General features: G+C 35.5%; 1 protein-coding gene, 1 long non-coding RNA gene and 1 other non-coding gene across 3 annotated transcripts; 1 reads left to right on the forward strand and 2 right to left on the reverse strand.

Moving 5' to 3' along the window:
* The first annotated feature begins 5,240 nt into the window (after positions 1-5,240).
* Positions 5,241-10,936, forward strand: LOC105425667 (CD63 antigen-like). The gene is made up of 5 exons (XM_011636529.3): positions 5,241-5,704; positions 8,066-8,254; positions 9,492-9,662; positions 10,314-10,544; positions 10,646-10,936. Exons 1-5 carry the CDS (start codon positions 5,633-5,635, stop codon positions 10,709-10,711), a joined length of 729 nt encoding a protein of 242 aa, XP_011634831.2. The 5' UTR covers positions 5,241-5,632; the 3' UTR covers positions 10,712-10,936.
* On the reverse strand, positions 7,647-7,728 carry TRNAS-UGA (transfer RNA serine (anticodon UGA)). The gene has a single exon. It is a non-coding gene; the product is annotated as a tRNA-Ser (tRNA).
* Positions 9,249-10,329, reverse strand: LOC105425666 (uncharacterized). The gene is made up of 2 exons (XR_967678.3): positions 10,189-10,329; positions 9,249-10,012 (listed from the first exon to the last, which is right to left on the reverse strand). It is a non-coding gene; the product is annotated as an uncharacterized LOC105425666 (long non-coding RNA).
* Positions 10,937-11,754: the final 818 nt, after the last annotated feature.

Genomic DNA, 11,754 nt, shown 5'->3' on the forward strand with positions numbered 1-11,754 from the left:
AAGATAATTATTCATTCCTCGTAGCGTATGCGATCGTCACGTTCGTTCGCCGATGATCGATGGCCGGACGAACGTGTCGCCCGAATGCTACGAACCTGTGCGTATTGCGGTGCAACGCAACGCGACGCAACCGCAACGCAACGCAACTCGACGCGACGAGACGCAACGGCGTTGCACTCCGGGTGGCGGTGGTGTCATGGCGAGCCTTTTGGATCGCCGTGATCGACGATTCGGCCACACAACCACACATTATTCACATTACGCGTGCATCCCTCTCTGTCCTTGATTCTGGAGAACAAAGGACTAACGTCGATCGCGAACGACGAGATTCGCGCAATTGAAACTCGTGTCCCTTCCGCGTATAACAATATAACAATACGACTATGCTTGGCATAAAATGGTCCCGATTGTTCAGTCAAGATTAAAATGAAATATTTATTTGTATAAATTTGTCAAGCAAATATTAAGAGGAATTGTTGTGATATGAATATAAGTTACAAATATCGTAATTTCAAAGAAAAATTATTAAATCGATTGTGAATTTCGAAAGGATAAGTGAAAATGTTTATATACATGTAAGGTGACTATACGTTTTCTATTGTAAAGGATAATCTTTTAATTCGGATAGTTGTCCTTTAGATTTATTTATTTTTTCGAAACTCAATTTTATCCTTTATTTTACCAATTTATTACGGAAAATTTTTTTCTAATTAGCTTTCCAATATCCAATATGGAATAATCCAATATGGAATATCGAACTAATGAACGAATTTTTGAAAAAACAACCGACAAATTTAATTTCATCGTACATTCACAAAATATCATTAAAAGTTTTTTTAATTTTTGTTAAAAAATGTATGATTTGTTAATAACTATATTTTTCAATTTTTTTTTTATTAAAATTATTCAGATTATCGTTTTTTACTTTATTATTTCGAACCTATTTCATATTTAAACCAAGGATTTTTTTTAACATAGACGAATCAGTTTCAAACTATCAGAAAACAATATTTTTGGTGCAATATTTTTAGTACGCTGAAAATTTTACAATGTGAAATGTTTATAATGTGAAATTTTGTTATAACTCAACTCTTTGTATTTTTCATTTTTCATTTTTCTCTTATTTAATTATACATCAATTTTCTTTCAAATGTAAGAAATATAATGCAGCTACAAAGAATAGAATTATTGCTGTATCAGCTATTAATGAAAAAACCGAGAGTTGACCATATACATATATATATATATAATTGCAGAACCGAAAATAAAAAGACCTTCAATCGTTTTGTTTCAAGGACTTCCTAATTATCGCTCTGTACATCATTGTATTTATTTCTGATAGTGTATTACAATTTTTATTATATTGAAACATAGGCGTATCCAGAATTTTTTTGGAAGGGGAAAAGGTTTATCAATTCTGTTAATACATAAACAGCAATTTTTTGCGTTAATAAATTGTTCTTTTGGAGCTTAAAATATCTTCTTGTTTCTAATTTTGAATGAAAAAAATATTAGATTTTGTAAATATCATAACTTTAACTTTAATTTTTTTTTTAAGTTGAGGTTGAACTCTCCTTCCTCCTGGATACACCCATATATCGAAATATCTATGTTATTAAAAAAAATTATGCGCATTTCTCTGACACAGATAATTTTTGTTCTGATATAGTGATTATTACGAAGGATTTTCATTCGAATCATTTCATCCGATATTGTTTGATCGAAGTCGCCACGAACATGGAGAAGAACGAGCGCGTTAACACGAAAAAAGAGATGGCAACGAACGGAGATTCTCGCGACGCCCACGTCGTGAATTATGATGTTGATACTTCAATACTCTCTGTCGGCGTCTATTAATACACACGTCACACTCGTGTTTCTTTAGGTCTACGACTCCGATGAAAAGCACAATACAAAGAACGGCTGTTCCTGTGTGTTCCTGTGACGGAACAGACCTCATCTCGACGAAATTACGCTGCAATTCTGTCCACGCAATTTTCTACTCCTGCACGTTTCTCGGTAGCATATTAATGACACCTAAGACGAGACCGCGTTTTTCAGCGTGCCACAGACAGAAAAAAAAAAAGATCCGCCTCGACTTGAATATATTCGATGGATAAGAACGATATTTAAGAAACTTACGCGTTTCGTCGATATAGGTTTTATTCTTCGTACCCTCGATGTAATATTCGCATTAAAATCCTCTTGTATCGACACATCGAGGAGGGAAATTTGTCTTGACATTTTCCCTAAATGTACCTATTGATTTTCTAAATATAACAATGCCTGCGTACATAGGTGTAATGTAATGTTTATATTAAATGCTTCAAAGACTTTGCCCGTCACATGAGGGACACTTGACGGGCGCGTAAAAATACGTGCAATATTTAATTACGGTACCATCAATCTTAGAGCAATTTCATATATATAGCGACAACTTACTATTATAAAAAAGAATATACTAATATAATACCGAGTCGTATAATTGTAAACGTGCAATTACGTTAGCGCTGGTTTCATTATTCAAACAGGTCATTATCCATACCTCACAGAGCTCGCAGCCATATAACGTTACGATATTGCTGCAATGTTGCTGCAATATAGCTGCAACGTTTGTGCTGTATGAATAGCTGCACGTAGCTAATTAAGGAAAAGAGAAACAGGTACGGTAACAAAATTAGCGATCGATCACTCGCTCTTAACAAGGATTATCTTAATATAGACGAATGGATGAGTTGCAAAATGGAAGTAGCGGTACCGCGATGAATGAGTTGGCGTGCGTTCTCAATGTAGCGAGACGCGATAATAGTCGGGTAGTGCAAGTCAACGTAAATTGCATGTGGAATAGATCGTCCTTGCGAATTTCGCTTTCGCGTTCGTACGAGTGGGCCTGGGCTTCGCGCGTTTAAATTTTTGCGTGAACGTGCGACCACGCGCAACGAGCGCGCGGCACGCTACGCCGTGCGGGGAGAGTTCGCCGCCGATGTTCGGCCACGTCAGACCGTACCGTACAACCCTCGGCCATCGGTAGCTAAATATACATGAATATAAAATGTGCAGGGAGCCGGAGCATGCGTGCTCGGGTCTGCTTCAGGGCCACACGGCCTCGTCCAAACAGCCGCGACGCGCCACAGCCGCGGCAACAACCCTTCGGATGTGGAAGAATTGGAAGATTAGTCTAATCATAAACTTCCCTTTCGAGGCTTCTTTCATATACAAGTTTCATATACGTATTAATTACATGTAACATGTAAACTAAATTAAAATTATACAATATTTGTCGGCTTGATCAAACTTGGCACACAATGGCACAAAGCACCATATGAAACAAAGCCGCGCCCACGCGGGAGGCGATCGTGCGAACTTAATTTAATCCTAACTTGTTTCAAACGTGAGCTGCATACGTATTAAGTATCCAATTTCTTTTTAAAAAGATGTGTAATGCAAGGGAGAATGATTGATGAGTATTTAATGTTGTGTTCTTAAAAGTAAAAAATACAAACATACACGCACGAAGAAACAAAAGAATAAAATGAATAAATAAGATCTAAGCATAACTATACGCAATTATATTGCATTAAAGTTTTAAAGATAAAAATGTGATGTTTCTTATTCTTAAAATGCTTACGAATTCGACTTACATTAAATATGGTTTTCAAGCTTAGTCATTCAATTAATCATTTCAATTTTTTACTCAATTTATTATTATCTTAAAAATTTCACAGCTTTTAACTTTAAGGATCTTTGTTTTCAATTTCATATTTTTATTTTTACTTTTTCTCTGTGCTACGCATAATAATAGACACTAAAAAAATATTTCTGTTCCAGTAACAACATGAATTATTTAAATTCCAATAAGGCCAAGTTTTTGAACATGTTGAACAAAATTATATACATTTTTTCAGATAACCTTAGGTGTCAATAAAAGTAAAAAAAGTTTAATCGTTTTCAATCAAAACATTTCGCTAATTAAATTTCGAAATTGAAATATCAAGCTCTTTTAAAATTATAAAGGAAGATGAAAAACGATCATTATAGATGCGCGAATCGAGGCGCTCGCCGACGTGACACGTTCCACTTGAACATTAAAGGATTTTAGCTTCTGGAAAACGAGACGATACGCCGCGCGATGAAAGATACAAGTTCGTACGCATGTATCTAATCTGATTTCGTCCTGCTTTATCGTGGAAGGGCAGTCTGCCAGACGATATAAATGGATATTTGTGTCACAGATTGATCGTGTGGCATCATTAACCGATCATGCGGCGGATAATAACTCGCATACGGGGACGCGCGGTGAGATATGTGTCAAGTGTTACCCTTGAGCACTCGGTTATTGAATATTATATTAGTTACGTTAGAGGATCTGCTCCATATTCTACGCCTCAATGGTCTCAATTACGGGCTATAACTAACGACGTGGCCGAACCCAGGCGGACAGAGGCCGCCAAGTTATTGTGCGCGGGCACGTTTATCAAGTTTCCGCGAGATTTCCGTGTCGAGTCACGCCGAAGCGAGACGTCACGCGCATGCAAATCAACGCGAGCCACGTGAGCGATTATTAATTTTCGTAAATGAACACTTATTTTCTCAAAGAACAGCTCGCGAAAACGTTTCTTTCGAAATTCTAGGTAGATATCTATCAAATAAATTTCGAACGTAACATAATACGACGTACGAGTAATGAATTTTGAATGTAACATAGACGTAACATAAGACGACTTTAAGGTGAAATGTAAAATGATATACTCTAATATTATCTCGCGCGTGACGATATTTGTTCGCGACGAGTTATATACACTTGGCGCATAGATATGGCATTAAAAAATAAAACAGGCTTTTCTCCCCACTTCAAAATTGCATCGGATACTTTTGCTCGCAATTCTTGATTTTTTAACGCTCTTGAACTAAATTCCGCCTGAAATTAATAATAAAAAAAAAAAAAAAACAATTTATCTCTCCATTTGCATTTCCGCGGTGCAACTCATTAGGAATCCTGTTCCTGATTAGATCCAGAACTCGAACCTCGATGTTCTTTAAAAAAAAAGAAAAGATTATTTCCAACAAATGATATATCGGTGCCATGTGTGCAGCAAATGGGCTTGTTGCATAAGACTTTGTAACGTCGGAACGTTCGAAAAATCATCGGGATCGAGAAATCTGTTGAGTTTCGTTTCGCAATCTCGATACAGGTGTAGTGTATACGTGCAAGCCGGGCCCCACCAGCCGGGCACACCTCGTCGCCGGTGTATTTTGAAACGAATTCCTTGAAGCGAGAGATTTCGACCGGTCTCCGGCGCCGATACGTACGCCGTACGCCGGCACGCTCGCACACAAGCGTACAACAAGCGCGAACGTGTGGCGTATGTCCTATACGTGTATATCCTGCTCTTGGCACATGCACATCGGCGCCACCCGTCGGAAAGCGCGTTCTCGCGTCAAGGGGCCTTTTTTCGCTGTGTTTTTCGTTTGCTCTCGACCGCGCAGTACCGCTCGCGACTCGCCCTTGGTAGCAGATCGTCTGTTCGCGCGAGAGAAAAAATTTTGCTACAGAAAGACAGAGAGAGAGAGAGAGAGAGGGGGGACAGAGAACCGCGTGTACGCAAATTAATAACCGACAAGTTCTCGGGTAATGACGATGGAGCTGGGTCTGGCGCCGAAGACTATCAAATATTTGATATTCGCTTTCAACCTGTTCTTCGTGGTAAGTACGCGGCCGACGATCAGCTGTCGTCGACGTCTCATGTTCTTTCTGGAACGATGAGCTGGCACCCGCGCGACTCGATCGCGTTGCGATCTATCGAACCGTCGTATCGACACGCTTCAGCGCGATCGTTGAAATCTGACGATCACAATCGGACAGATTTTTATCAAAAGTGAGTTAGAAGGAGCTTGCAAAAACGCATTAGCAAAATGAATATTAATCGAAGTTGAGCGAGATTTTTATTGCGAATGCTAAAATGCTGAAGTTAGCTTAAGAAGTTATAGGTGAAGTTAACTTTTTATCGATTCTTCTTCCGATGAAAAAATATACGAAGTCAAATATTACAGCCAGGAAATGAATATCGATTAAATTTTAGCCTCATTTCATTTCAGTCAGAATTTGCGACTTAATAAATGGAATATTTAATGGAATGTTTTTAGCTTTGATTGACGTTTATTCCTGTACGCATCGCGTTGATATCAAAATTCAATGACGGCATTGAAGTGCGCACATTATTGGAATAGTGTAGGATCACATGGCTCGACAAAACTGGTTTTAAACGATCACTATTTCACTGTGCTGCATAATTTTCTGCGAATGAAGTTAAACTATGGAGAACAATTAATTTGAATATCGTTAAAAAATATTATATTTCTGGAATACATAATCCATACCTCATTATGTTAACCTTTAACACTTTATGAGTTACGCGGTTATCTAGAATAGATATTTCAGCTCGGTATTTGGTAGATAAATATTATGCGTGCTGGCTGAAATTAAAAGAGAAGATTTATCTATTTAGAAATCCGAATGGAAAAACACTGTGTACAATGTAATCACGCTTCTGAAGGTCACTGCGATACGAATAAGAAAATAGTTTATAAAGAAAAGTCACGACAAATAATCAATTTTTAGACAAGATGACGTAATTATAAATTTAACAGTGTATAACAGTCGCAGACGATGTATTTGATCTGTAACAAAATATTTATTGATTCTTCCTTAATTAATTAACATAAAGAATGTCTACTGCTGTTATATTAAACTTAAATCACTTTTTAATCGCAAATTCTCAGTGAAAATATTCGACATCCATGGAATATTTTTGTATTTAAATATAAATTTTACTTAAATACATAAATTTCAATGTAATTAATTTGTTTATCAATTAGTTTATTTACTCATTGAAAAAGATCGCTAGTAAATGAATCATCGAATAAGAGAATTCTTACAAGAAATCGACTAATAAAAGATAGGGGAATCCCTATCGCGCAATATCTACCGTCTCGATTCTTCATGCGCAGCGTGACATCAAAATTGAGAGCCACTTTCAATACGATCGATACGGACGAATGCGATCACACTGTAAGCAAAACTTTAAACATTACAGGGTGAAGCAAGAATCAGGATATTTTAATTTTGTTACATTAATTTTATTACATTATATTAATTAGTTTATAACCATGATTAGATTATTATATATTCGATATTATCTATAAACGTTATAATTAAAATAATTTTATTATTAAAAGTTAATTTTGTATCTGAGAATGTTTGTATATATATATATATATATAAATTTGCAACTTGGATGAGCAAGTTATAAGCAGTTCAATACGACCTGTTTTTAAAGTAGTATTATTTAGCATAATCGAAACGCACAGCGTACATATTATCAGTTTTATTAATAGATCATTCTTGTGCCGCGTATTAATTTTTTAATAAATTTATCTGAATTAACATCTTTTTTTCTAATAATTCCGATGTAATTGTTAATTGCGCAATATCGCGAAATTATTATGCAATTACTGTTATCATAGAATTATTAAATTGCTGGTGTTTTTTTAGTAATTAATTAAAAGAAAATAATTTTTGTATTTTTTATTAAAGTATACATATGAATGATCATATCTTATTTGAAATAAAAAAAAAAAAAAATATTCGCTGCGGACAGGATTCGAACCTGTGCGGGTAGAACCCAATGGATTTCAAGTCCATCTCCTTAACCGCTCGGACACCGCAGCAGTTGAAAACTGCTTGTTATTTGTGTGATATACCGTACACAGAACCGGTATTCTGAAAAATTGTTACAATCAAACAAATAAATCTACGCATTTTTTCCAAATTTATGAAACGTTAATTATGTATCGCATTAATTAAATTATTTTACCATTTAATAAATTACATTATATTATAAAATCATTGTTTATTATTATGAAGTTATTATATATCATTATTACTGATCATTACTGATTAGTATGATCAGTTCAATAGTAGATTATAATTTTTATTCTTTTACTAATGAAATTATATTATATATTGTATAATATTAACTATATTATATCAATGAATTGTGCTTAGATTACAGGAATAGTTTTACTATCAATTGGCCTGGTCATTCATGGAGTATATTATCAATACCAACATTTCCTTGACAACAGCTTTTTTTCCGTGCCTTCTCTTCTCGTAGCCGTGGGCTCCATCATTTTTATCATCGCTTTCTTCGGATGCTGCGGAGCTGTTCGCGAAAGTTATTGCATGATTATAACGGTAAGGCGAATATCCATAAATACTTGGATAATATTTTTATCTTAAAAAATACATATTTTTTTCATAAATAAATAAATTATTCACTGTTCACGTTCATGCGTCAAATTAGACATTTTTTTAACTATTGATTAATTATTGATTTTTACTTAAAAATTGCATACGTACTTCAAAAATGAATGAAAATAAATGCATTATATGTTATTAGATATCTCATTACTGCATCGCAGTACATGTGCTAATTAATAATCACTCAGTCGGCAAATCAGTCAATAATAATAATAATAATTAATAAGTTATCTTCGTCTCTCCCTTTTACATTCGTGACGAGAACAGAGTGTTTGTTTTTATAAAAATACGACGATTATTCGTCGGTCATAAATGATTTTCGTCTCGTTCACTCTACCGTACGTGACGGAGTTAGCTGTGTGATTGCACTTCCGATTGGGAACGTGCCACCGACGAAAGTCAATGATGTCACGATGTAGCGCGAGCAATAAAACGGACTATTATCGTGTCGTGAAAACATTCGCAGCATTGCTCCATTCGAATTTATTCGAGATAAGGATCTTGATACGGAACGGGATCGGATTTTCAAGTAAACCAGACGGACGGAAAAGTTTATCCATACACAATACGTTTCCCCCTCGTTTCCGTAACGTAATGGATCATATGTTTTGTGCAAGAGGTATGTAATTGACATGTACGTGTCCTCCCCGTTTCACCTCCCTGACTCTTATTCCGGGAAAATTACTCTCCCTCGTACGCAGACGAAGGCGGGTGTGCTTCCGGTGTTGCTTTAAAAAATTAACACGAAACGTGCGGTGAGAGAGTAATGAGTATTTCATAAGCTTCGAGATTAGATTCTACACAATGGGTGTTGTCCATCATTTATAGTTAAAAAATATATCAGTATCTAAATCGACCGAGAGAGAGAGAGAGAGAGAGAGAGAGAGAGGAGAGAGAGAGAGGAGAGAGAGAGAGAGAATCCGAGATATCAGTATAAATATAAAATAATTATTAAAACATAATTTAAGAAAATCTTTCTAACATCTATAACATTTCTAAGAATTATCTAGATATACTTCTTCTAAACTTTTCGAAAATATTATTTTGTAAAACAGTTTTGTCTGACTGACGCATGTACTCTTTTTTATCTTTTTTTCTTAGAAAAATAACTTTTCAATATCTTGCTAATGACGATTTTCTAACAGTGCTCTTTCAATTTTATGTTTTGTAGTTCTGCACGCTTCTAGCTGCAATCTTCCTCTTGGAGGTTATAGGAGGCACGATGGGATACGTGATGAGGGCACAAGTTGCGTCAATTGCCGAAAAAAAGATGCTAGAGACCATGCCCAAGTATAATGACAGCAAAGAGATCGCACAAGTGTGGGATCATCTACAAAGAGACGTAAATCTGCAATTATATATAATTATCGTATCTACATGAACAATCGCGCCATATTCGTTTAGAAGTAGCGAATTATGTGCGAGTGTTTTTTTTTTTTTTTTTTTCCTTTCCCGATAGCGCGGCTTTGTTAAAAGTTTTTCGCGCTTTGCATTATGTCTTCCCCAGTCGTGGGAGCGACCCGGTCGTCGTGAGGATATCGCGGACGACAGGCGACAGGGATAATTTCAGTGCCTGGCTCTAATACCTCGTGTGTATAATATATGTATGTGTGCTAGCTGGCGTGCACGCCACCAGAAGGGTAGTGTAAATCGATTTTTACATCGCCGGCTTCCTTGACCACTCTTAACGATCTGTGTATGCATATAATAATAATAATAATAACAATAATAATAATAATAATAATAATAATAATAATAATAATAATAATAATAATAATAATAGATTTATCGAATGCAGTTATGCAATAGAACTGATTTAATTTAAAGCCTTACTTGAATATGCATACATATATACAAATTATACATACTATGTGTATATGAAAACGCGTCGTGGAGCACTTCCTGCGAAATCTCTCGCAACTGAGACCGTAATTGCATATTTCTATATTGGCGCTTCAGCAGCGTGGTAATCGTGAATTTTGTTTCCTTGCAGCTTAAATGCTGTGGCACTCTCAACTATACGGATTGGCTGGAAGAAAAGAATAATATATCAGGTATCCCGATGTCATGCTGTGACAACACAATAGGCGCCGTCGGCACGTCAAATTGCACTATGAAATCACCGACTTTGCATCAGAAAGGCTGCATGGACGCGTTCGTAGGTTTCGCGAAGGAACACGCAGCCAAGATAGCGGGTGTTGGAATAGGCCTTGCTATAATTCAGGTATTTCGATTGCGTAAAATACTCTGCTGGAATAATCTAATGAATCTGAGATATTTGCATTTTTATTATTAAATTGGAACAATTGATGTATCATGTTGCAGCTGGTGGGAATTTTCTTGTCATCCTACTTAGCCAAATCGATCAAGAATTCTTACGAGAGTATGTAGAATAAAGTGTGAAAGTGTTAAACGCACCGGAAGCGGCATTACATTCCTAGACGACAGCCGAACAGGATTTCCATTAGGATATGAGGATGTTGCATGCATCTGATTGAATTGATCTGATATATCGTGCGAACGCATTATTTGTCTTTATAAGAGTAGTAAATTATTTTTGCTACATTGCGCTGTACACGAATCATGCGTGTTTTTAATAAAATCTTTACTGTCCTATCTGTTTATTGTCGAGCTTAACAATGACTGATTATCAATCCTGATTAAAGTCTCGTTAACAAATTCGCGTTCTTTTATTTACACATATGGAAGAACAAAATGCAAAGAAATCTGTTCATCTGAGCGATGAAATTCTTTTCAGAAAAAATTCGTAATTTCTTTTCTTCATAGATCTTTGCAAATTTCAAATAAAAAATCGAAGCATTCGCTTCGTGAACATACGCACATACGCACTAGCAACACACAAAATTAACTTACTCGTTTACGTATGAGTCATACTCGTCGCGTTATTGTTTTGTCCACGTGTAAACGTAGCAACGAGCGCAAATGAACGTCTTTTACTATACTTATCAGTTTTAAAACTCTCTTTTTAACTTGATACACACACACACACACACACACACACACACACACACACACACACACACACACACACACATACACACACACACATAAATTATATTAAATGTTATATTATTTATCTTGTTTCTATTCCTAAACATAAACATAAATCAAGTTCGGATGATTCACAATAGATTTTGCTAAAAATGTTAATGTAAGGAACAATTTCAAGAAAAATTACATGAAATATAGACATACCAGACATACGGAATATATCTTTTATAAAATAAGTACAGCTATTGAATATTGTACCGTTATTTACCTTGGAAAAATTTTTTTCGTTCTGTTTTCTACTGGGACACTATATTTAAAAAATTCTGGGACACTGTATTTAAAAAATTCTGGGATACTGTATTTAAAAAATTCTTAACTCGAAAAAGTGTATATTTGATTTATATTCTATTTCATTTTATTTA

The sequence above is a fragment of the Pogonomyrmex barbatus genome, unplaced genomic scaffold (genome assembly GCF_055798465.1).
Source record: "Pogonomyrmex barbatus isolate J1 unplaced genomic scaffold, ASM5579846v1 scaffold2, whole genome shotgun sequence".
Lineage (NCBI taxonomy): Eukaryota > Metazoa > Arthropoda > Insecta > Hymenoptera > Formicidae > Pogonomyrmex > Pogonomyrmex barbatus.